Raw genomic sequence first — 27,305 nt, forward strand, 5'->3', positions numbered from 1 at the left:
ATAAAACATACAATTTAGTGTCTATTGTCAAGGTGGTGCCAGCATTCCTCTGTTAGTTTTCTAAACAGTGGTCTGGTTTTGGTTTATTATTCTGCCCTATCTGATCCAAAAAGAAGTCCATGCTCCATGAAAAGCTGAACATATTTCAAAACATCCTTCAGTTTCAACAATAAATATCTCTTTGTAAAAGGTAGATATTTAGATTGTCCAAACTACCTAAATAAGTCTTTTTTGTTTGTTTGTTTTTCTTTTAATTCCCAGCTTAACTCCTCAGTAAAACGACAAGAACACTTGAGAGCATGTGAAAAACTGAGTAGCTTCGAAAAAGAAACCTAGCACTTCTGCCACTTTGGGATCTGAACAAAAAGGCTGAAGTCTTCCTGAATTTTAGCTGACAATGTAAGACTCAGGTGAATTATTTACGAAAATCACTAATCTAAACCTTATACAGAGAACAACTTATATTCATGGAGGTGTCAGGCTATAATTCACAGCTGCAATCTCAATATTAAGTCTAATGGGTCAGTGACATTTATTTTCCTTTAAAAATATTCGACTTTATATGTGCAAGGTACCACGAACGATGTAAGAACAGAGTAAAACAATACCTGCCCTCAAGTCCTTATAATCTAGTAAACATAATACACAGCTCAGGAAACTTTACAGTGCCAAAACAGCTTACCCAGGGCTAAGTATTCAGAGGATTAATCTGGCTTACCTCTTCTGACTTGAAAGCCTGTTTGGTATGTGTGTATTTCAAAAATCTAGAAAGAAAAATGAATTATCTATCAGATATAAAAAGCGATTTAGTTTTTGTAACCTTAGTTTTCTAAAGACTAGATCTTTTACAGCTAAATAAAACTCACAAATGGCAACTCACATAAATCCATATTCCCAAATTACTTAATTTCTGAGTAAGGCAAGAACTAGAAAGATTTTTAAAGTGTAGTCATATTAAAGCTATGTGACAATATAAAAAATTATTAAATTTTAAGCAAGCAAAATGTAAAACTGCATGTACAATATGAATATGGCTATATTAAATACATAAATACTAGATAATACATTCTTATGCTAGATGTGGTATAGTGGTACAATTCTGAGTAAATTTCCCCCATTCTTCTACTTTCCAAGTCTTTAGATATTACTTAAATAGCCTTTGTAATGAGAATCTTAATAAAAGCAATGATGTACTCACAAAAAATTCAATTAAATCAGTCCATGTAAAATTCAAATAATACTTTCAAATAGATTACCCTTAAAGTTCTTACCGAGCAACAGGAAGCACATTGGAACCTGTGTACATCATGATAAAGAAAAATACTCCACTCAGATAAAGGCGGGGTAACTGTGGGTTATCTTGCATGACATGGTATAACAAAATAGCAACCTTCTCAACAAGGATAGGGTCAAAGGTCAGCAGTAGCTGAAAAAAAATTAACATGTTTTCATTGGGTTGTAAAAAACCTGCATCATCACTTTAGGTTTTTTATTTCATATGCTGAGGTTATAGGTCCTTATGTAAGTTATAAAATAAAAACCCATGGGAGTCAGTAAGCTCATCTACCAGACCCACAATAGATTTGAAAAATGATTCATTCTACAACATTTAATGCAGAAAATCAATTGAGAGTTGATCAAAATGTATTCAGAAAAGCCCAAACATGCCTGAAGCTAGTTTTGTCATAACGTTACAGGTGATATTGTTTCTTGTGCAAGAATCTTCCTAAAAAGACTTCTCGGTTTGTTTCAATTCAGCTGAGCTGACATAAGAATCCCTTGAAGGCTTCTTGAGAACTCAAGGAGCAGAGGAGAAAATAATGATCAATGAAACAGCCTAAAAAGTAGATCCAGAAGTGCAGGTAAAAGGCAAGAGGGTAAACAAGTCATCTTCTACCAGAAAGTACCAAAAGATGTGGCCTCTAGAAATCTGAGCTACAAATACGGGAATTTCTGGGATTACTCTAATAAATCTGGGCTAATTAAAAACCATACAGAATTGCTATTAATAAACTTCTGATAAACATTTAATAAGTTTTATCTATGAAGCTTAATAAAGGTGTCATTCCAATTTTCTATAAACACCTGCTTCCAATGAATCCTCAATTTTGGGTCAAATGCTCCCAGTAAAAAAAAAAAAAAAAAAAAATTATAGCCAGGCGCAGTGGCTCACGCCTGTAAGCCAAGCACTCTGGGAGACTGAGGCAGGTGGATCACAAGGTCAGGAGTTCAAGACCAGCCTGGTCAATATGGTGAAACTCCATCTGTACTAAAAATAAAATCAGCTGGGCGTGGTGGCGGGTGCCTGTAATCCCAGCTACTTGGGAGGCTGAGGCAGAAGAATTGCTTAAACCTAGGAGGAGGAGGTTGCAGTGAGCAGAGACTACGCCACTGCACTCCAGCCTGAGTGACAGAGTAAAACTCCATTTCAAAAAATAAATAAATAAATTTATTTATTTATTTACAATAAAGAGTAAGTAGCTCAAATTAGGAGGCCAAAGTTCTATACTCATGTGAGACTAAACAGCTATGTGTTCTTTTAAGTAAATAACTCAAATTTCTCTGTGCTTTGGTATCTTATGTATTCCATAAGGTATTTAGATAAAAGCGTTTCATACTATTACATATTTTAAAAAGGAAACATACAGTCATATAGGATTTTCCCTAGTGTTAATGGCAGTAGTTCAAGACTTGACATTATGGGAATTAGTAGCAAACACACACACAAGCGCGCACACACACCCAACCACCCACAGTATTTCAATCTGTCACTATACTAGAAAACCTAGAACATTTATTCAGTACACACACACACCCAGAGTATTTCAAACTATCACTATACTAGAAAACCAAGAACATTTACTCACTGTATCTTGGACCACTCTAAAAATTCTGAAGCTCTATCAGATGGTAAAAATGAGTACTGCTCTTAAAGTCAAATGAATTATAGATATCCCTTTCCAACCAATGAAGATAACGTTCCCGGAAAGTACTATAGCCACCTAACTGTGCTTTGGCAAGATTTGGGTCTCCCAGAATATAAAAAATTAAGAGAAAAACAAAAATAACTTCTTAAAAATATTTTAACTCAATATAAAAAAAAAAAGGAGTCACACACTGTTCAAAGAAGCTAGATTTATCAATACAAATATCTTTAATCACGTTGTTCAGATCTTACTGAAAATTTTTGGTTAATTAAAAGAAAGCCTCCCTCCCCCAAGCTTCATGTTATGCTGAGCACATTTCTTAAAAGTTTTTCAATCAACCCTTCCTAGCCTGAAATTTAATGCCATTTGTATTTACTTTTTCCTTTCAGTTTCGTAAGACTTAGAAAAATGGGAGAGGTTGATCTTCTGGGTGTGGTGTTTTATCCACATGTTGAGAGGGTCTATCAAGGAGAACACATTCCTCTCTCTGCATCACCTCACATATGCAGCCACATGGCCCCATGGGGAGGGGGATGTGGTAATGGTTTAGAGTCCTCAATAACTGCAGTGCTTTTTCACTGAAGGATCTGAATGGAAATGTCCACAAGAGAAAAGCACAGAAATGTTAAAATGTGAGTATGCTTAAATAACAGAAACTGGCAAAAAAAAAAAAAAAAAAAAAAAAGTAGGGCATTATTCTATTGTATTTAGAAGTATTTTTCAGCATCAATGACTTACATAGGTATTTAGATAGTATATAAGTGAATGTAAAAATATATAAACTGAGTTAACTCTTCTCTCCCATTGCAGACCAATGTACAACTGAAAGGTACAAATGGCACAAATTACTGGCATAGAACTTAATAAAAACATTTGCCTGAAATCTCTAGGACCTGACTTATTTGGGTTTAATGCTAATCTGAAGTTTAAATAGCTTAATTCCAAAAAAGCAGAATAACGCAAAAGAAAAAGGGATGATTGGAAACCTTTTAAGAAGCGTGCTCAGCATAACATTAATTCCAACTCACTGCTTTGAATCATTGGTATCAATGAAAACATAACTAAGAATAGTCAAAATCTAGGGCAGAAGCTAGTGAGACTGCTGTGATTACTACTTAAGACATAAGTCACCAAGTCCACCCCTGTGGCCTGCTGGTGTACCTCCCAGTAGTATTAACAACATCAACATACACCACAAACTGGAGTAAATCACTTTTCAGATATTAAAGAGGTATGATTTTAAAAATAGGTAAAAAATAAACTCTTTTAGCACAATTCTGGAATCTGGAAACTTATGTTTAGGTTCAATCTTCCACAGCTATTCAGCAACTCAAGAGTAAGTGAAATAGCCAGGTGCGGTGGCTCACGCCTGTACTCCCAGCTGGGAGGCCAAGGCGGATGGATCATTTGAGGCCAGGAGTTTGAGAACAGTCTGGTTAACATGGGGAAACTCCTTCTCTACTAAAAATACAAAGTAGCTGGGTGTGGTGGTGCATGCCTGTAATCCCAGCTACTCGGGAGACTGAGGCAAGAGAATCATCTGAACATGGGAAGCGAAGGCTGAAGTGAGTCAAGATCCCATCACTGCACTTCAGCCTGGGCAACAGAGAGACACTGTCTCAAAAAAAAATTTAAAAAATAAAAAATTAAGTGAAATGAATGTAATTCAAAGTTCAGGCTTTTTCTTTTCTTTTTGAGACAAGGTCTTGCTCTGTTGCCCAGGCTGGAGTGCAGTGGCATGATCACAGCTCACTGCAGCCTCAAACTCCTGGGATCAAATAATCGTCCCACCTCAGCCTCCCAAAGGGCAGGGACTATAGACGTGTGCCATCATGCCTAGCGGTTATTTACTTTTTTTTTTTTTTTTTTTGTAGAGATGGAGTCTTCCTACGTTGACCAAAGTAGTCTCGAACTCCTGGACTCAAGCAACCCTCCCGCCTCAGTCTCCCAAAGCACTGGGACTAGAGGTGTGAGACTCCACACCTGGCCTGTTTAGGCTTTTTGAAAATGGAATAGACTGCAACAAAACAAAGACTGGTACTGATAATAAAATTAAGAGAAAATTATTCTTAAAATTGCTCCTAGTTTGATTACATAAAAGTAACTCACCTGAATAATATGGGGAAGGCAAGTGCTATCTGACAGCAGTCTTTTCACTTTGGGTAGAGGCCGAATGATGGCATTGTCTTGATCCCTAGAAAACATTTTCTCACATCAACATTTAATGTATTTATTAAAATTTGTATGTTCAGAGCATATGACATTCTACTAGGCATGAAGCAGGTTACCTTACTTTTTTGTTAATGAAGACTAAGCTCTCATACAGCTGGGAACATGATTAGGTATTTTGGTTTAAATCTATTTGGCTGCTTAATATGACTTCATTTCCTTCCATAAGATTTCCTTGAAAAACAGTATCCTAGAAGAGCCAAAGACTCTTATTTATTATTTAATTGATTAAACTTGGTGTTGTCCAACACACTGTCAGTGGATATTTTCCCCCAAAGGGCATATCAAACTTAGTTACATAAATTTAAACCTTGATTTAACTATGTTTGGTATTTTCTAAGTATTGCTTTAATTTTAATGCTACCTTATTTCTAAATACTAACTGTATAATTTTTGAGTCCAACTGGAACGATGAAAACTTCAAGTGTTTTGAAATATGTGACAGTTTCTCAGTAATTTCCATCACAAGATACCTTCAGTACAGTAATGAATCAAAATGATTTATATGTAAATATTTCATAAAGATTAAAGAGTTCCATGCAAGTGTTACATTTATGACTTAGAGAACAAATTCTCACCTTTACTGGTCAAGTGGGGCAAGATGTGGGCCTACACTTGCCTTCTATAGCAGGAATAGCTAGCCTGTCAGATCAATAGCTGGCATTCACCACTGTCTATGGACTGCAGTATGTGTAATTCAAAACATTCACACCAATTCACAGAAATTATAATATTGTAAGTCTCAGTTTTGTAATATTATTTGAAATCTCCCAGAGAAAGCTGTTTTAGTTACTTTATTAATAAAATTTGCAAATTCTTTATATCCATTTCAAAAAATGCCAAAGGTCAAAGCAGCATTCCTCCAAGGCCACAAATAGGAATCTTTGTTTTAAACCACCAGACTGATTCTATGATGTTACTAAGGAAGCATATCAATTATCCATGAAAACATTCAATTACATTTTACCTGCTTGGAAAATATCCACACATTGTGATCAACATGTTCAATATAAGGGTAGCAAGGTCAGTTTCATTCAGGACAGCCTGTCCGCTGGCTAAGAGACACCACTTAAGCTGGGGTATGGACTGAAGTGGTCGCCATCCATCCATGCCTTGAGCCCAGCATCTGGTTTTTGCATTTAACATTCCTTTGGTCCATAATTCTTGCATCTTAATGGATGGAAGGCATTATTACAAACAGACAAAATAAAATGAAAAACCTCACTAATGTTTTCTACCTTATAGTAAATATATACTAAATTATGAAACAAACATGCAAGTACACTATTTTAGGAAAATCAAGTTTTGTTGACAGGCCTTTGGGAACCCAAATTTGGTTAATACAAAAACAAAAAAACAGAAAAAACAACCTACCACCACTTTGTCAACCTGCAGAGCATAAAGAATACTGGAAGGAGTAAAAATGATAGGTGGAGTGCTAAATAATTAAATTATATGAGAGCAGAAGGGTTGGTCCTCTATAAAACTATTTTTGCCCCAATTCAAAATGAGCCTAGGAGGCTAAAGATTGGAGGCAGGATCAAATATCAAGATAAAGAGGAAAATTGTCCTTAGTTCTTGGACTGAATAATATTCAATGAATTTTAGACTGCATACTAAAACTTACTTGTTCATACCATATAGAAACATTATAGTTTGACATAAGTACTAAGAGAGCTTTTTTTTTTTCTTTTTAGGAGATAGGGTTTCGCTATTCATTGCCTAGGCTGGAGTGCAGTGGTGTGATCATGGCTTACTGCAGTCTCAACCTCCTGGGCTCACGCGACCCTCCCACCTCAGCCTCTCAAAGTAGCTGAGACTACAGGCATGCACCACCATGCCTAGCTAATTATTTTTTATTTTAATAGAGACAGTGTCTTGCTATGTTGCCCAGGCTGGTCTTGAACTCCCGGCTTCAAGTGATCCTCCCACAGTGCTGGAATTACAGGTGTGAGCCACTACACACAGCCAGAAATTATTACATTAAAGTCACTAAAAACCTGAGTGCTACATCCATAACAACAACTTTCAAACAAGGCTTGAAGGCATAATTTTATATGTATGTTTGGTTCTCCATTTTTCATGTGGAAACTGAGTTGCAGGGCCCTTGGAGCTAATAACAGGAATTTAAATGACAGCTTTAAAATTTTCCACACCTCTATAAGTGCTAAGCAGGAGTGCATAAGAAATGCTGAGACCTTCACAAAAAGTTTCTCCAAGATACACACCTCATGAAATCCATATGGGCCACTCCTTTCTTTGTCTGCGTTGCCAAAATACCATTCCTTTTCACTCTCTCTTTTCATATCTGGAGCAGCTTCAATTACATTGCTCTAAGTTTAAAAAATATTTAAATTATTTTCCAAGGCAGAAATCTAAGAGACCAGATGTCATAAAACAAAGTTGCACAGCAGTACTTTGGAGGGGTTTATATCCCTTTAAAAGTTAACCTGAAATTTTAAGTGACCTTATTTTAAGATTTAAGAGTTCAGGACAAAATGCCTAACCTAACAGTCCAAAAAAACTATTTCCTTATTAATATACATTTGAAGTAAATGTTATCCTAAGTTCACACTCAGCAATCTAAGCTAAATTCAGTGATATCTACATTCCCCATTGGTCATCAATAAATACCAAGGACACTAACATTTTAGTAGCAAAGAATATTGCAAATAGTTACGTAAATAGCTATGTATCATTAATCTTAAGCAATAATGCTCAAAATATTAAAGTTCTTTCGGGGGAAAAACTTACTCCAACTAAGAGTTCCAATAAGTATCTGAGAGCAAAGCATTAAAATGCTAACAGCAAAGTTAGTTTTCGGTGGTTTTATATAGTTAGTCTCAATTTATTATCTATTACCCTTACTACAAATAATTCTTACAATGTTCTCTATCAATGTTTTACAAGAATCTATGTTAAAATTTTTATGTAGTTGGGTTATTTTATCACAACATGGTTCTTACGTTCTTCGTCTTTCTTTTTTGAGACAGGGTCTTACTTTGTTACCCAGGCTGCAGTGCAATGGCACAAAAATGCCTCACTGCAGCCTTGACTTCCCAGGCTCATGCAATCCTCCTGCCTTAGCCCCTCAAGTAGCTGGGACTATAGGTGTGTGCCACCACATCTGGCTAATTTTTTGTTTTTGTCAAGACAGGTTTTGCCAAGTTGCTTAGGCTGGTCTTGAACTCCCGAGTTCAAGCAATCCTCCCGCCTCAGCCTCCCAAAGTGCTGGGATTACCAGTGTGAGCCACCGTGCCCGGCCTGTTCTTTTTCTTACAATCACCTTCTTTGAGAATGAAATAACATGTTTTAAATACTGCCATAATTATCAGCTTTCAGTTAGGCTCATATAGAGAGGTACAGCAAAGCTGTTATGAGCATACAGAATTCTGGGTCTTAACTGTAGCTCTGCCACTTATCAGGTGACCTTGGGCAAGATAGTTAGCCTCTGTGTTCCTTAGTTTCCTCATCTGTAAAATGTAGATAGTAACCACCTCAAAGGGCTGTTGGGGGATTCAAAAAGTTAATGTATTATATGTGTACCAGAACAGTACCTGTTGTAATGGTATATAACAGAATATGCCATATACTACTCGATTAGCACGCACTTTCGGTCACAATTCACACGAAATCTAACATGACACATCTCCTTACATCAGGAAATTAAAATACCAAAAAAAAAAAAAAAAAAAAATCAAATGAGCTAAGGATAGATTCTTCTATAAGTTAAGTACCAGTCCTCTTGGGAGTTTCAATAAGGTGTCCAGACTCCTTTAAGGCAAAGCATATTCTTACTGCTTGACAATGTTAAAAGTACTAGTTACATATCTAATGAATTCCGTTTATATCCTGAAAGTCACAATGCCTCAAGATAAGCCATATTAGAGATACAGTTACTTTAACTGAAAAAATAAAACTCAACCGTTACTGTCCATTTTGGATTGTTCTTACAGTGGTTTCACATTTTCTGTGTGAAATCTCCAAGAACTAGTCCTCTGTAATTACTGGAGAAATATGTGATTGATCATATATTTTCAGATTTCTATGATTCTTTTGACTCCAAAATTATACTCAAAGAATGTTAAGTTTGTAAAACCTAAACAAGGATACGTACTTGCAGTGGTACTGTAGCTCGGCTTACATGGAGATGTGCAAGGGTAAGCAAGTCCACAAGGATTCTTATTCCATTTGAATCCATGAGATCCTTAACATTTTTCTGGAAGAAGAAAACATTTTTTTTGTAATCTAAACATTTTTCACAATCTAAAACTTTTCCCAACAGTACCTTTCCCAATAGGTACTACCACCTACAAGGTCCTCGAAGAGGAGAATGTTTGGAATCTTTGGAAATAATTGATACAACTGGTATTACTTGGTCTTTTCAGCATTTTGTGTTCAAGGAACCTGAATTCCAATTGATTAAAAGGGCAAAATTATATTACAAAGAGATCACTTAAGAATTTTTACTTAAATATGTTCTGAAGAAAAAACAATCCACAAAAATAAGAGTAAACAAATTGAAGACTGTCATGATAAACTCTGGTTTTACCATTATTCTGCCAAGGTCTTTTTAATAAACAGATTATTCTATATCAGAAATAAAGTCTGCTATATTAAAAAATCCTTTAATGTTCCAGTTTGTTTTCTTAAACTTAAAATAACTGGTAATTTCTTAGAAGAGACTATAATTTCAATTAAAATCTTTGTACGTATAATTACACTTCAGTTTAAAACATTTGCATTACTTACTACAAGAATAAAACTACACAAATTGGTATTAGTATCAAAGTTTTAAGAAATGAAAATCTGCTTATGCTTCAACATAAATTGTGAATTTTATATATTTACAACTATGAATTCCTCTTGTTTGAAATGAGCATGAACCTATTAAAATGTCTTCAAAAAGAAAACAGTAAAATGACTAATCTTGTAACTTCCAATTACTTTTTATCTGCAAAATGTATACTGATAAAGACTTTCCATTTTATGTCAAACATATATTTTACTTAAAATTTAACCCTAGAAAGTCCCTAAAGAAAAATAAGCTAATAATTTTTATTATTAAAGATCATTTTAATGTATTAAAAGTCATCCATTGTTCCTCATTCAGAATTTTATTATCATTCATTCATTCTGCACCTATAATATTAAGACAGACTATACGGGGAATACTGACAAAAACGTTTCCCTCCAGGAGGTTAGAGCACACAGAACTTTCTGCCTAAAAAGGAGAAGACAGAAAAGAACACTCCCTGGATAATCAACTCAAACTGTGAGTTTATCTTACATTACTTATATGACTTGGAAATAACAATGTATGTATGCGGAACTACTGTACCTTATTAAGGATCAACTTGTTAAGGAAGAGAATCAACCTATCTCGTTCAAGTTTATCTGTGCACTATTGAAATAAATGAGAATCTGGTCAGAACTGAATAGAAATAAAAATTAAGCTATTACTATTACTAGACAAAATCAATCAACAGCCCATAAGTAATGCCATCTTTTAAACATTAAAGAGAAAAATCATAGAAATCTGTCAATTATTGCAATTCCTTAATGAATCCTGAAAATTACATTCTTTATAACTTTATATAACTTGTCTAATTTCCCTACAAAGGCAGACATTGTAAAGTCATCAAACAGATTAATATATAGCTTTAAGGACATATGTAAAAATTGAAGTAAGTGAAAAAAATTGGTCCAAATGATACTTTAAGTAAAAGGAATGTAAACACAAAAGAAAGTATAAAACATACACTGCAACAAACAGGTAGCAATCAAATAAGCTGCATGATTAATTAATTTGTCCCCTTCACCATGTTCAAGTGTTAAATCATAAATTCTTAAAAAAAATTTTTTTTTTGAGATAAGGTCCTGCTCTGTCATCCAGGATGGAGTGTGATCACAGCTCACTGCAGCCTCAACCTCCCGGGTTCCAGTGATCCTCCCACTTCCCGGTGAACCACCAGATACATGCCACCATGTCCACTAATTTTTTTATTTGACAAACTATATAAAATTCTTTGTAAAGTGCTAACTCAAGGTTTCTTTTTTGGAGGCTTAGCGTTGTAGTTTTTAAAAGGTTTTTGCTATCTTCACACTTCTAAATTTAGTATGCTAGCATCAATTAAGATTTTTCCAAAATGGAAAATCAAAGGTACATACAACTCTAGAAGTCACCATTTCTTTTATACACCTGTCCAACTCATCCATACTTAAAGACTGACAAGTAGGTCAACTAAAGTCATTTGAAAATAGCAACAAACACATAAAGTGACATGGACAAATTCTAACCCACTATTCATTTTCCTATTCACCTAACTCAGATTTAAGTAAGTATAAATTACAGAAAAATGAATGCAGAAAGTTACAGTAATGTGACCAAACAGAATTTAATTTAGTTTTAAAATTTAACACATACCCTAGTGACACTATCAAATAATAATTTCCTTAAATGATATCCTTACCCTCTCTAACATTCCAATGATATATCTGGTATCTGTAAAAGGTCCTATTTCTTCGTGACATCTGCCATAAACAATAGCAAGGGCTTGTAAACATAAACACTTCATGTTTACTTTTGGGGTGAGCAAGAAGCGATGATAAAGTTCATTGAAAAATTCATACCTAGATTAAAAAAAAAAAGTTCACAATAGAAATAACCATGAAACCAACAGTGAGTACAAATGCAACAGGATATACAGAGTAGCTCACGATCTCTTAATTGATCCACTTTCTTCATTCTCATCTTCCTCCAATAGTAATCTCAGGTAATAGTCTCCTATTTTAATTTCCTCTGCCAGGCACTCATATTTAACCTTCATAAACAAAAGCAAATTACACTATTTTAGTTTACAATAGATTTTGGCAATTTCTAATAATTGTTTCTTATAATTCTTTCTGTTCAGAACTTATTTCTTACAATACTTGTTAATTCAATATTGTTAACATGACTATTTTAGCTAAATGCTGAGAATTACATACCAATTTTATAAATGTCAGACTTGCTGATAAAAACCATCACAGCACTATGTGGTGTCAATTAAAAAAGGAAGAATAAAATCTGCTTTATTCCCTACTGGGTTTGTCATAAAAAAGCAAGGAGTAGATGGTCCTGCATCACACATAATTTGCTCAACACACATACACTACTTCAGGTCTTCCCTCTATCCCGCAGCTCTACCCCCGGCGATGTGCCAAGACTTAAAACCAACACATCAACTACATTTTACATTTTCGTAAAGAATTCCTTCTATGTCAAATCACCCCATTCTACTAAATTGAGGTGATAAATGAGGGCAAAGTCAAACATCAGAAGTTGGGCCAGCACCACCATGCTTGCACTCAGGTTGTGTGTCTCAAGGAAAGATTTCAGGCAATTATAAAAAGGAATTCTGAGATCAAAATTCTTTTTCCAAAGTCTAAAATAATGGATTTCTAAAAATATAAATTATATAAAATCAAATATATATCTTCATTTCACCTTTTCTCGCTCTGTCTCCCAGGCTGGAGTGCAGTGGCGCGATCTCCACTCACTGCAAGCTCCGCCTCCCAGGTTCATGCCATTCTCCTGCCTCAGCCTCCCGTGTACCTGGGACTACAGGTGCATGCTACCACAACTGGCTAATTGTTTTGTATTTTTAGTAGAGACGGGGTTTCACTGTGTTAGTCAGGATGGTCTTGATCTCCTGACCTCATGATCCGCCCGCCTCGGCCTCTCAAAGTGCTGGGATTACAGGCGTGAGCCACCGCGCCGGCCTCACGTTCTATAAAGTCTAAGCATTCAATTCATTCAATTCCTATTAAGCATATACTGTGTGCCATGCACTATTCTAGGCACTGGAGACGCAGCAGTTGAACAAAGGTTTCTGCCCTCACAGGTGAAGCCCATAAAAAAGTGAAATATATTTGATAGCTGGGTAACAGTAAGTACTACAGAGTGAAATAAAGCAGGAAATGGGGATAGGGAGAGAGAATGTAAATGTAAATATGTGTGTATGTATAAAAGGGGCTGCATTTTTAAACAAGGTATCCAGGGAAGGCCCACTAAGATAACAACATTCAAAAGATCCAAAGATGAGAAAACAAGTTATGAGGCTATCTGGGGAAAACCTTATTCTAAGCAGAGGAAACACCAAATAAAAAGACCTTGAGGCAAGAACGTGAGTTTGGTGTTTTCTAAGAAGCCTGTTTGGCTGGAACAGAGTATGACAGAGGGAGAGGAGTAGATGAGATGAGATAAAAGAAACAATGCTTAGCATGGGGGGTTACATAGATTTTGGCTTGTAAGTCATTTTAAGGACTCAGATTTTAACTGAGATGGGAAACCACAAGAGCATCAAGGGTTTGAGCACAGAAATAATGTGCTTGCTATTTAGCAAGGTAACTCTGCTATGTTGATAACAGATTCTAGGGAGGCTAGAGTAGAAGCAGTGATACTGTTGCAATCTACCATCAAGAAGGTCTGAATAAATTTTCAAGGTGTACTGTATGGAATTTGCTAAAAAACCTGATATGAGGTTTAAGAGAAAAAATAATGTCAAGGGTTTTCACTAGAAAGTAAGGACTAGTCATTATCTAAGATCATAAAGAGTGTAAGAGACGTAGGCTCAGGGGAAGAACAAGAGCACAATTTTGGAGAAAAGTTATAGATACTTATTAGATACCCAATTATGAGTCTAGGTATGAAGTATGAAGTCTAGGGCTGAAAGTCTAAGCAAGAGATAAAAATCTGGAAGCCATCAGCAAATAAAAAACATTTAAAGCCAGACTGGGCAACATGGTAAAACTTTGTCTCTATAAAAAATACAAAAACTAGCTAGGCATGGTGGTGCAAGCCTCTGGTCCCACCTAGTGGGGAGGCTAAGGTGGAAAGGTTGCTTGAGCCAACGAGGCAGAGACTGCAGTGAGCCAAGATGGCACCACTGCAGTCTAGCCTAGGCAATAAAGCAAGATCTTGTCTCAATAAAATAAAATAAAATAAAATAAAATAAAAACATTTAAAGCCATGAAACTTAATGATTTCATTGAGGCAATGAATAAATATGAAAGAGGTCAAAGAACTGAAACTTTGGAGCCAGCCAACATTTAGTGGTCAGCGAGATGAAGCAAAATGAGTAAGGAAAACTTGGTAAGTAGACAGTGAAGAAGGAGAAAATCTAGAAGAATACAGACTCCCAAAACCAAGTAAAGACAAGTTTTTCATTTTGCTAAGAAAAGAATGAACATATTCAAAGTATTACACGTTTTGGAAATGCAACTGGGTTAAAGATCAAAGCCTGCAGGATCACTCACATGTTCAAATTTAAAGCTATTATAATAGTCTAAATTGCATATGGTTATAATATACTTCAATTATATATACACCCACACATACAAAATTACCTACCACCATGACCTTTCTTGTTTTTCCTGCTCTTCACATCAATAGTTTAACAGAACAGCAAAATATGGTCACATTCAGAATCAATTAACACACACAAAAAATCAAACAAGTTACAAGGACCAACGCAAACAGGATATGTTTCAATGAAAAAAGAACTCAAAGGTCCCAGAAATGAGGGAGGAGAAAAAAAAAAAGGAAAGAACAGATTCGGAATGCATAGAATCAAATTTATTAAAATTCTTACATGATTCCTCAGGTACAAAGCTAAGTTACTTAACAAAATTTTTTATTTCGTCTGACACAAAGATTAAAGTTTTCCAATATTTCCTACATAACATTAAAGGGGAAAGGTAAAGACAAGTTATGTAATTACAATTAAAAAAAAAAATCAGTCCCCAAATAGTACATGCTTTATTTTTAAGACTAATATACTGGAAAAATCAAACTTTACCTCAAACTCATGGTGGTTCCAAGAGATCACATTAGCACTTCCAAGCTCTCTGTCAATATTAAATGCTCTCATTTCAGATTCAAGAGTATCTTTCAGTTCTTCTCGTGTTTTGAAATTCCAAATAAGGTTTGACCTGGCATGGTCTTGACCAAACCTAGACATACATATTATCAGGAAATAGCAGGATGAACTAAGCATTTTAAAAAACCTATAAATATCCCTTACTCAACCTTATAGTACATTATAATAAGAAAAAAAAAAGTGGAATAGACTTTAGCAAGTTTAAGTAAAGAAAATAAAATCTGTGTAAAGAATAGAGTAAAATATTAATGATAGAATCTTGGTGGTAGGTATACAGATATCCACTGCAAAATTCTTTTACCTTTTGTATGTTTTGAAAGTTTTCATAGGCCAGGCGCGATGGCTCACGCCTGTAATCCCAGCACTTTGGGAGGCCGAGGCAGGCAGATCACGAGGTCAGGAGTTTGAGACCAGCCTGCCCAATATTATGAAACCCCGTCTCTACTAAAAATACAAAAATTAGCCGGGCACAGTGGCACGTGTCTGTAGTCTCAGCTACTTGGGAGGCTGAGACAGAAGAATCCTTGAACCAGGGAGGTGGAGGTCGCAGTGAGCTGAGATCGTGCCACTGCACTCCAGCCTGGGTGACAGAGCAAGACTCTGTCTCCAAAAAAAAAAAAAAATTCATAATAAAAGGTTGAGGAAAAAAGGGAACCTAAACTATACAACAAATCTGTGTGAATTTTTTAAAAAATGTGATATTTCAACTTCAATGTTTATTGCTAATACAAATTCTAGTTAGAAAACAATTCTATTGGCCAGGCACGGTGGCTCCCACCTGTAACCCCAGCACTTTGGGAGGCCGAGGTGGGCAGATCATGAGGTTAGGAGTTCAAGATCAGCCTGGCCAACATGGTGAAACCCCGTCTCCAGTGAAAATACAAAAAATTAGCTGGGTGTGGTAGCGCATGCCTGTAATCCCAGCTACTCGAAGGCTGAAGCTGGAGAATCGCTTGAACTCGGGAGGCAGAGGTTGCAGTAAGCAGAGATCACGCCATTGCACTCCAGCCTGGGCAACAGGGCGAGACTCCGTCTCAAAAAACAAAACAAAACAAAACAAAACACAAACACACACACACACACACACACACACACAATTCTATTGTCAGATACAGAACTTTAGGTTGGGGAGATATGAATTGCTGGACTTTTGGGTAAAGCATGTGGAATCAGCAACAATCTATATATGTTAGGACTTTACAGACTACCCAAGAAAGAATACTGCAAACTGCCAAGCTATGACTGAGCATTTTCCACGTATCTTCCTCATATGCTTGGAGTAACTATTGTAAAACATTTGGGAACAAGTCTAACTGGGGATGAACGGGCTTTACATATGCTTACTTTCAAGTCTGCAATCCGCCTAGAAAGTCTCATTTCAGAGTTCCAAGGAAGTTCTATGGGGCACAACACAACTGAGAGAGAAATCCAAGGCATATACTTAAGGATATACTACATACATACTGTATACTTTAAAAGTAGTGTGGGGGAGTTTTCAAAGGACATATTTTTCTTTACTGGCCAAGGTATAATTGATATGTCAGTTTCTAGAGTGAGTACTGTAAGTTATCTAAAAGAAGCTTTGCAAACTCCCCAAAATGATTGTTTCCCTGTCCTATGTGTATATGTGTGTGTGTGTCCGGGAAGGGGGTGCAGGGTGAGGGTGAGATTAGTGGATGGGAAGAGGTTACCACATTTGAAAGGAAGGAAGGCCCTTCTATCAGCTAACTTGGACACTCATTTCTCGTAAGTCTTATGTTATTATCATCTGCCTCTTTTAAGACTCCATTTCCAACTAGGAATTATGCAATTATTTCTAAGCCCACAATAAAGTATTTTAAAGTAATCATCACTAAGCCTTAATAAAGTCATGTAATTTTAGTTCCTCAGACTATCACTCTATGAAAAGCTTTAATTTTAGGAGCATCTCTAGTCACCCCAATCTTAACAGTTATAGTTCCTGAACTTGATGGCATAAAAATACCTGTGGCATAAAGCAATAGTTTCAGGGAAGAAAAACGTGTCATGATGCTCTCATGGTAATACTAAATTTAATCTTTACTGGGAAAGAGACCTAAAGTTTACCTATAATAGAAGAGATCCCAATTTGCTTCTATTTTTATTCTTTGTCTTCTCTTTCGAAGAACTACTGGCTTCTGATTTATATTCTGGAAGAGAAAAAAACTTCATAGTGCTCAATCTGGGGCTACCAAATAGGCTTAGTCAGAAGATCATCAATTTATAAGTATTGAGAAACATTTCTTTCATCAAATTTTGACAGAAACAAAAATTAACGGAATAAATAAAATCTATAAAACATGAATATAAATGTAGGATATTAAATTATATCACATATAATTTGACAACATATATTTCCATAGTGTTACTCAAGTATTTTCCATGTAGTCTAAAGCTGTTTCAACACCAAATTTTGTTAAAGTTTACAGTGATTAATAAAATTTATAATAGTCAAAAACAGTGACTTGTTTCAAACATTTACATGCAGTTAACACAAAAGTCTTGGGACAACAATAAACGCAAAAGATTACAGGTTGTTAAAGTGCTACCAAAGCCAAGAGGAGCAAGTACAAATTGAAATAGCTAATGGAGAAGAAATGTGTCTACATTCAAACACATGTGAAGTAAGACTTGAATTTATTAAACAAAGAATTATCAAAGATGACTCCACATGCCAGGCAGCTTAATGCATTTCACACATGTAGCAGGAACTTACACTCACCATATTGTTTTTGTCCTGAATTTAGTTGTAAAAAGGAAAAAAAATTAAAAATAAAAACAGAATGAGCCTAGATCTGCTAAATTATATCTATTACACAACAATATAAAATTATCTTCACTTTAAGACTAAAATAGGTGCACGTGCTTCTCTAAGCCTGTGACTCAAATTTTAGGCAGTCATAAACCCTCTGAGAATTCAAAGAGAGCTATGGCCCCTGTTTCAGAGATAGGCACATACTTAAGGTTGCAACTGGAAGAGAAGATTTCAAGGAATTCTTAAAGTCTATATATGGACCAGAGGTTAAGAATCTCTGTTCCAAATGAAACCTATGTATATATCAGACATGAAAACTCTAATCCTCATTGTGATAGAAACAAAAAGTAGAAAGTGGTATAGATTAAAACATGGAAGTCTGTAATTTCATTAAAGTGCAAAAAAACCCCAGACTAGCTGATATAGAAAAAAAAGGTAAAATAAATTTTAAAAAATATTGTTTGAAATATAAACCCTGTAAGTTATATAAGAAAACGTTTCCTACAAATTTTAATTCTGTGCACTATCATGAAAGCTAATGCAAAGTGGTTTGAATAAAGTATATAAATAATTCAAAATTTAGTTTAATGACAAACCTTTTCTTAAACTTTCTAATTAAGAAGTACTTTCTTCAATCCCTCCTCCCCTCCAGGACAAAAGACTGGCAGTCCAAAGTAATAAAAATGTAAATACTATACAGAAAAAGGGCAAAAAGCTCTCCCTAAACTAAGTGACTGAATTGGAGACTCAGGCTAACAGTTCTAACTAGCTAAACAAATCCCTAAACTGAAAATAACAAAGAAAAAGCAATCTTACACATTAGCCAAAGGTTACTAATAGCACAGAGCATCAGCTGCAAATGGAACTGACTTCATAAACACTGATTATATAAGAAATGCAGATTATTTCAAGAATCGCCAGTTAATCTTGACAATGATTAGTTTTCAGACTCTAACTACAGCATAAGATCATTCCAAACTTTGATGTTAGTGTTTCTATCGACAAAAGTCACAAAGATTATTTGCTGTTCCCTAAAGAAATTAATGTTAAAAATAGGACCCACACAGAAAGGAGATAAGCCGTTGATGCTAACCAAAAGATCTTCTTGACCAGCATTTATCTGGCATCATTATTTGCTCAAAACTTTAGTAATACCCCATGGAAATGACACCAACAAACCAGTAAAACATTTTTTATATTAAAAATATTCTTTTCCCTCTAAATTGTTTTAAAATAGCAGATTATTGTCTATAGTTTTAGCTAAGACAGCTTTGTGTTCATGCTTATGCTGGATAAATGTTACATATGAAGTCTGATGCCAAAAACTTATCTGCAGTATGATAACTATATTTAACAGCTTGAAACAACTGTTATTTTAGAAATCAATTTAACTACCTGAAGCCAGGAGCTTGCAATTTTTAATAACTGTGAAAATCATTCATATCTGTAGATTTTTCAACTGTTCAAATGCTATACCAGTATTATCCTGACCAGATATGTATATAGTGCCTTTACTATTATCTTGCTTGTATATCAAAGAAACCCTATAAGATAGAGAAGGGAGGTATTGTTATTCCGATTTATGAAAGAGGAAAGTAAGGTTCTAAAAACCCGTAACTTGGATTCACAAGTAATGAAACTAGGCTCAGAGGTTAACCAATTCAAAGTTCAGTATTCTCTTTACTATACTACATAGCCACCTGAAAGCCCGTCTAATGATTCTTTATATTGAATATATCACTTATATAAATTAGCAGTGATCTATTATTCTGGAGCTCTAAAGAATTGAACATTGATCCCAATTTCAGATAGATACACAAGACTATATATTTGTTCTGTTATGCTTACGTATTCTGGCAATCCATAAGAAACCCACTTGTTTTAGATATTAAAGTTATTTTCCTTGAATAAGGCAATAGCTACCATAAATAAGGAGAAGGTTAAAGAGGAAGAATGTACGTGTGATCAACAAAAACAGAGATCAAGACTGCTTCTACAGGACATCTTAATTCATACTTAGCCACTGCAAAACCCATTATAGATAGAAGAATGCATTACTGAGTCAGGTTCTGCAGAACATAATGCATGCTGAAGAATGAGACTAAAACTGTTTTAGATCTAACTTTCATGTGAGAAAAAATTACTACAAAATTTAAGTATACACAATACATTTAATTTAAAATGTGAATCTTATCTCCAAAACACTTGTCTGGCTAGTTCTGAATAAAAAGGCTAACAGGAAGAGCACCTTTATTTTCATAGGTATAAAACAAAGAGCAGAGAAGAAGGGAAATAAAAACCTAATCAACTCATAAAACTATGAATTAAGGAAAATGTACATAACAGTATGAATTAGAAATTAGGTACCATTCATTTTTAAGCTTCAGGCATTCAGCAAGAAATATATCAATACCATCTCTGTGAACAGCCGGAACTAAAGTAGACTAGGACACACAGAAGTGCTAGGAATTTGGAAGCAAATTATACTTTTACCTCTTTTTGAGCAATGCCCATCCTATCCCTCCAGTGCATCAACACAAGATCCACTTTTTCTTTGGCAAATTTTTCAACTTCTTTAGCAGCTTTTCCAGCTAGTCTTTGCCACTCTGGAACTTTACTAAATTTTCCATACTGATCCTGTAAAATAATGTTGAAATCCATTACATGCCTGTTTGCAAATTTATTTTAAAACTCTACGTAAAGCTGTGTCATTCTATCTATCTTATAAGGTAAATGCTGGATGTTATGGTTCAGCGAAGAAACAAACTGAAAACTTCTACAAATTATACTTTTTATCCAAAAAACTTTAACTTTTCTACTTAGGTTTCAAGATGATTCTTTTATGAGGGGTGGCAAGATGCAAGTGGGAGCTGGGTGCAGACAGAGAAGGATGACAGAAAAAGAATACATATAAGAAATTATTATAGTAGTATATCATAAAGATGTTTAATTTTTCCATGGATGGCCCAACCCTTATAAGTAACACAAATCTTGTAGGGAAAAAACCCTACCTATAACTTTTTTCATGGTTGGCCCCTTTTACCGACAACATTTATCAATCTCATATGTGCAAAGTACATTTACACACTTATTGGTACTCCAGAACGTACCAATAGGTTGAATTAGAGAAACAAAACATAGAATAAAATGACCACTATTCATAACATTAATTTGTGGTGATAGTTGCATAACTCTGGAAATATACCACAAATTATTTAATTATATACTTTAAAAAGATGAATATTACAGGCCGGGCGTGGTGGCTCAAGCCTGTAATCCCAGCACTCTGGGAGGCCGAGACAGGTGGATCACGAGGTCAGGAGATCGAGACCATCCTGGCTAACACGGTGAAACCCCGTCTCTACTAAAATATACAAAAAAACTAGCCGGGTGAGGTGGCGGGCGCTTGTAGTCCCAGCTACTTGGGAGGCTGAGGCAGGAGAATGGCGTGAACCCGGGAGGCGGAGCTTGCAGTGAGCTGAGATCCAGCCACTGCACTCCAGCCTGGGCGACAGAGCGAGACTCCGTCTCAAAAAAAAAAAAAAAAAAAAAGATGGATATTACAGGATGTAAATTTTACCTCAAGAAAGATATCAATAGTTAAGTATTACTATTCAATGTAATGAATTCTTTGTTTCTAAAATTTTTAGGGTGTTTCAAAAAAGACATATATATATAACAGTACCCTTACTCCTAAAAAAGACACACTTGGGACAATCATACTTACCATTGCTATTTTCACATTGTCTCTAACATGCATCCGATCAGCATCCTTCTCAGGTACGAGATCTGAGCTGTCCAAGTACGCCAGCAAGCCTGGCGGCTAAAAACAAAGCACAAAATCCACTTTCAAAACAATGTGAAAAAGAAAATTTATCCTTAACAATCCAAATCAATTAATGCTATGGCTTAGCTATTGAGGGTAAAACTTTAGGGTAACTCCTATGATAAATACCTTTTCAATCAAAAACAAACCATCCCCTTTTAACAATACAGATAACTTGTTTGATTAAATTTTATTAGACAGTATATAAACCTAATTTCTCAACTGACTTACCAAAATGCGTTTCAACAAGTTTGTTGCAGTTGCATTATCAGCTGTCCAGAGTCCCACTAAATGTCTACTTAGCTGTCTGAAAAAAGCAGACGTTGAGAAAGGTTTGCTGCTTTATCTCAGCTAGAACAGAAAGGAATTTTTAAGAACAACATATCACATAATTATAAAAAATATGGCTACAGTAAAAAAAAAATCATTCCGATGTTAAAAATAGTTACTAAAAAATCTAATGTGGCGAGTTATAATTCAAATGTTACTAATATTTTGGAATTTTCTAAAAAATAAAATGTTTTCCTAATAAATACGCTCATTTTCAATAAACCTGAACATGAAAAAAGTAGTTTTTATCCCATTTAAAGGAAGAAAAAAACAATAAAAACAATTAGAGTTGATGACACAAATAATTTGCATAACAAGTCCCACTAATACAGTGACAATGGCATCCTGGCATTTTTTGGAATTCTGAACAAGCAAGAAGTCAACAACTATGTTCTAATATAACTGTTTTGGCAAGGTCAGAGAGAAAATTATTTTCACTTCTAGAGTCTGGGCAAAGACCTAAACCACTTATAGCAAATTATTCAATTCATCTCACTTAAAAGCTCTAAGAGTATATTTTAATTCAAAGTAAAAATCTAAGATCCAAGTTCAATCTATGGTTTAGTCATTTACTAATTTTAATCCCCATGTCAACATCTGTCTCCTTAAACTGAAAGCTCCTCATAAGTAGAAACCCTATTTTACTCACCAGTGACCCTTCTGTGCTTTGGTGGGGATTCAATTACCATAGCTATAAGAATGGTCATGAAACCTATGAGGGAAATAACCAAATAACCACCTACAAACATATGTTTTATATATGTTATATTACTGAAGAACAAAATTTAACTGCAAAACCCAAAATATACTTTGTCACCAGAAAGTGAACGCTACTAAAACTGTTCATTCCTGTGCCAGTTTGAAAGCTAACATACTAAAGTAATTAAACTTGTAATTTCCTTCACTGGTATTTGGTAAGTTATGTCAGTGACTCCTAAAAAGGTTTTAGTTAGGGACAAAAGAGATAATACTTTATAACAGCAATTTGTAAAAGATAAAGCAATGCAAATAGAGTGATATTTCTATTATACATTGACAGATCTTTAACAGTCTAATTCAAATATTACTAACCTTTTGGAATTTTCTCCAAATTAAAATGCTTCCCTAATACACTAATTGATCACAGTAGGGGAATTTAACCGATTAACTATACTAAAGAGGAACACAACAAGCAAGCATTTAACATGGGGGGCGGGTTAACGGAATAGGCTATCAACAGTCTCTACTTTTAATGAAAGATGGTGTCTAGCACTGCTAATAAGACAATACTAGGAAAACATCCTTCTTATCTTTATCCTCTAAGACTACTTTTGTTGTTAACACAAGTGAGGGAGGTAGTTTCTTCTAATAGTATAAATAGTAAAAAAAAAAAAATCACTGGCAAGGCAGCATACCATGACGTATAATAACTACACATAGGTGACAAAGAAAATGTACAGTATTGTAACAAACTAAACATTTAACTCAGCAACTTATGCTATTATTTAAAAGGTCAAAAAATATAATTAAAAATATTTATGATACTCATTGTTTTTACTAATATGAATCATAGTATGGTATGCTTAAGACAGCCAAAAGGGTCACATGTTAGAAATCACAAAGAGGGTTAAAAGGGCTGGAATTCATGTAGTGTGGAATAAATGAATACATTTATGTGTTTATATTTGAATGACTATTAGGAAAAAGGGAATCATTTAATTAAAAGAGATTTAGGTTAAGTCTAGCTTAGGCTGGATATGTAAGGTTTTCTGTGGTTTGTTTTTAAAGTAGAGTATTTGACCAAAGATATTTAAAAAGCAACTATGTGAGGTTTTCACATGGCGTCATGTGCATGCAAGATGGTCACAGGAATGTAAGGAGAAAAGGCCTGAGCATGTGGTTCTAGTTCCATAAGCTTGTAAGTACTCTTTTCCATACTAGTCCCATGACTGTGGTGTCAGACAGAGCCTGATAATAGGTTACTGAGGGGAAAAAAGTAAACAGTGTTTCCCCCCAAGTTATCCACAGGCAGGGACCGTGATCGTTTGGGTAAAATCCTTCTGTAAGGAAAGGAAAAGAACTAGGTGGATCAAAAGAAAATGTAATATTTGTGTAATACAAACACATTTAGTTTTATGTAATATCTGAATCAATTATCTATAGACAGGAAGTTAATTTATAGCAAATTGAATTAAATCACCTACCTATTTGTAAGCATCCTTTGATCTGAGCTTATTGTAAACATCGCTGTATGCAAGTGTCGAGGTAAGGCACCTTCACTTAGGGCAAGCTCCTGCATTTTTGTAGCAATTTCTTTATCACCTTCCTTTGGAAAAAGGGTAAGATGATCCCTAAGGTGGCAATCCAGGACAAACTATCCAAACTTTAAAAAACTTATTTTACATCTTTAAATGAAAAAACCATTCAGTATGTAATAAAAGTTTAAAATGCATCTTCTACTCACCCAAAAATAACATAGGTGAGTAGTAGCACAGGTAATTTTTAAACCTTTGGAATAAGGTAGACATGTTTCCAGACAACTTTACCTCATAAACTATGCTTTGCTAAACTTAATATTAAAACTAGGTTCATTCCTTGCGTGTGTAGCTGCCAACAAAAAGGAGAGGCTTGGCTATCGCAAGTTCTGTTAAATTTGGGTACTTTGGAAGCTAATACTGAGCAAAGAACCCATTAGCTAAAGGGAGAAAATTAGCCTTTGGTTGTATATACACACTAAAAATGCAAATAAACTTTGATGTTCCATCCAGTTCAATGCCTATATATAATTACAGCTACTTAAGGGCATACTAATTCTATGATTGTGTGCTATACTTATGCACAGTAGATGAATTTTTTGGTAAAAGTAGAATTCTTAAATTGTATTCAAATTGCTTCTATGACAACAAAAGAATATAAGAATCCAAAAGCCATTTAGACTGATATCATTGTAAACATCAAAGTATGCAACAGACATTCATAGCCACCTTATCTTTTAAAAAAATATAGAAACATAAAGCAACTATCTTAAAGAAGCAGTATCTTCGACAAGATCATGCCCCAATCTCTAGAGCTCAATTACAAATATGCTTTAGCAAGAACTTTTTTGTTGCCTTATTTGATATCATTTTGCTATGAACTAACTCCATCAATAGAATTCTATTCAATCTCAAGATTTCAACACTGTCAACATTATCCTTCCAAAAAAGAGCAACAGATAGAATAACTTTTAATTACTTTAAGTAAAATGAACAAATAATGCAGTAACAGATTTATCTGCTCTACAGCTTCACTTACTATGAAATTAAAACTTTTATTACTGAGGATTGTTTCTGTAACAAGCTTAAAACTAATTTCTAAATAAAGATTTAAAATTACTTTTCTTATTCAGAGAAATGTTTATTTCCCAAAAAGACTGAAAGGCAATATTGTCAACTTCAATTAAAACAGCCTATCAACATTCAAGTAAGGTTAAAATTTCAAAACTGTTCTCTCACCTCTATTATTGCCTTCATAACCAACCCAGCTCCTTTTATTATTGCCATGGAAGGATGCTTTAAAGTGATGGGAAAAAAGGTAACAAAAAATAAAGAAGAATTTTATTCCAACACATTTAGCTGTTACTCTTAAAGAAGGATATACATTTTTACACAAGGTATAAGCCATAAAATTAGTAAAGGATATATCTCAAAGTCAGTTTGGTTAAATATTTTAGGTATTTTCACAATATAGCCTCAGAGATAGACACATAAACAAAAAATTTATGTTAGTAGGAAACAGCCAACATTTATTTGAATTATTTGAATGATACTAAAATAAAAAAAACATAAATATCATATATACATACATGTACCTAGTAAGTACTATAGTACTGTATAAAATAACAAACGTTTTCCAGTGTTTATGAAGAGCCCTGCTAAAGCTCATTTTATTATTTGGGAATTTGTAAAGAAAAGGGAACTCTGGGCCTACCACAGAAAAATGAGTTTTTCACTACTAAAATGGAGGCCAGGTGCGGTGGGTCATGTTTGTAATCCCAGCACTTTGGGAGGCTAAGGCAGGAGAATTGCTTAAGTTCAGGGGTATAAGAACAGCCTGGGCAACAAAGGGAGACCCCGTCTCTACAAAACAAACAAATAAATAAATTAGCCGGGTGTGGTAGCATGTGCCTGTGGTCCCAGCTGCTCAGCAATTGAGGTGGGAAGATCACTTGAGTCTGGGAGGCTGAAGCTGCAGTGAGCTGTGACTGCATCACCATACTCCAGTCTGGGCAACGGAACAAGACCTTTGCCTCAAAAAATAAAAAAGCAAGATATAGAAAATGGGCAGAGTGTCAAAACAGCAGTCAACACCCATCAACAGCGCTCTACATGAAACACCAAGAAATCTGTATGCTCAAAATGTACCAATACGATAATGTACTAGGTACATTTGTCTATATTATAGATCAAGCTTGTCCAACCTGCAGCCTACATAGATATTTATATTTATTCAAAGCCAACCCAGGATGGCTTTGAATGTAGCCCAACACAAATTCTTAAGCTTTCTTAAAACATTTTTGTGATTGTTTTTTCTTTTAGGTCATCAGGTACTGTTAGTGTTAGTGTATTTTATGTGTGTCCCAAGACAATTCTTCTTCTTCCAACATGGCCCAGGGAAGCCAAAAGACTGGACATCTCTGCTGTAGAAGTATGCAAATGTTATCTTAGAAACAGTGATCTTAAAAGTGGTTCCCTTAAATTCACTGCTATCTGATAAGAAAACTATAAGCTCTCACCTGAAAAAGTTTAAAAAGGGTTCTTCCATTGGATGCTACCATCTCTAAGAGCATATCAAACTGCTGCCCTTCAGTTGTCTCACTATATGGAGCACAGAGGGCAAAGGTAAGGAAGTCCAAGAGTGAACTAATAACTAGGGCACCAGTCCCATGATCCTGAAACAAAGCAACAAATTCTCTTAAAGACTTGAGGATGGGGAGCTTCAGTTACATTGTAACAATAATGTGTTCCTTTCTGTTATTCTATATGTCAGACATAAACATTGACTTTAATTTCTCAACATGAGGTTCAAAGTTGGATGACTCTTTAGTACTTGCTTTGCTCACATAGTGAATCCATTATCCATCATAGCTCAAAAGGAACAATTAAAATTCAGTCAAATTTCAAGAGTATAACCAAGACTTCTCAAATGTGTATAACAAAGGTTAATGTTTATTTGCATAAAAGAAATCTTTGCCAATATTTAAAAAACTCTGGCAATCTGCTCATGTTCCTTCAAGATGCTATAGAATGCCCATCTCCAAAATGATCAGGAACTGATGA

The 27,305-nt window shown here is 34.9% G+C and overlaps 1 protein-coding gene across 2 annotated transcripts in view; it reads right to left on the reverse strand.

Moving 5' to 3' along the window:
* DNAJC13 (DnaJ heat shock protein family (Hsp40) member C13) overlaps nt 1-27,305 on the reverse strand; it is a 121,263-nt gene that overhangs the window by 50,415 nt on the left and 43,543 nt on the right. Inside the window, exons 15-32 of one of the 2 annotated variants that reach the window (XM_025376313.1) lie at nt 26,762-26,917; nt 25,482-25,538; nt 24,192-24,313; nt 21,910-21,985; nt 21,580-21,675; nt 20,346-20,489; nt 17,820-17,834; nt 17,165-17,247; nt 14,999-15,152; nt 11,877-11,980; nt 11,630-11,789; nt 10,498-10,560; nt 9,274-9,375; nt 7,385-7,489; nt 6,124-6,326; nt 5,037-5,121; nt 1,272-1,426; nt 719-764 (exon numbers count right to left, since the gene is read on the reverse strand). In XM_025376313.1, the coding sequence (XP_025232098.1) occupies nt 719-764; nt 1,272-1,426; nt 5,037-5,121; nt 6,124-6,326; nt 7,385-7,489; nt 9,274-9,375; nt 10,498-10,560; nt 11,630-11,789; nt 11,877-11,980; nt 14,999-15,152; nt 17,165-17,247; nt 17,820-17,834; nt 20,346-20,489; nt 21,580-21,675; nt 21,910-21,985; nt 24,192-24,313; nt 25,482-25,538; nt 26,762-26,917 (1,926 nt within the window). The remainder of the gene's footprint in view (nt 1-718; nt 765-1,271; nt 1,427-5,036; nt 5,122-6,123; nt 6,327-7,384; nt 7,490-9,273; nt 9,376-10,497; nt 10,561-11,629; nt 11,790-11,876; nt 11,981-14,998; nt 15,153-17,164; nt 17,248-17,819; nt 17,835-20,345; nt 20,490-21,579; nt 21,676-21,909; nt 21,986-24,191; nt 24,314-25,481; nt 25,539-26,761; nt 26,918-27,305) is intronic. The other variant, XM_025376314.1, reaches the window with a different exon arrangement.

The sequence above is a fragment of the Theropithecus gelada genome, chromosome 2 (assembly GCF_003255815.1).
Source record: "Theropithecus gelada isolate Dixy chromosome 2, Tgel_1.0, whole genome shotgun sequence".
NCBI classification, from domain to species: Eukaryota; Metazoa; Chordata; class Mammalia; order Primates; family Cercopithecidae; genus Theropithecus; species Theropithecus gelada.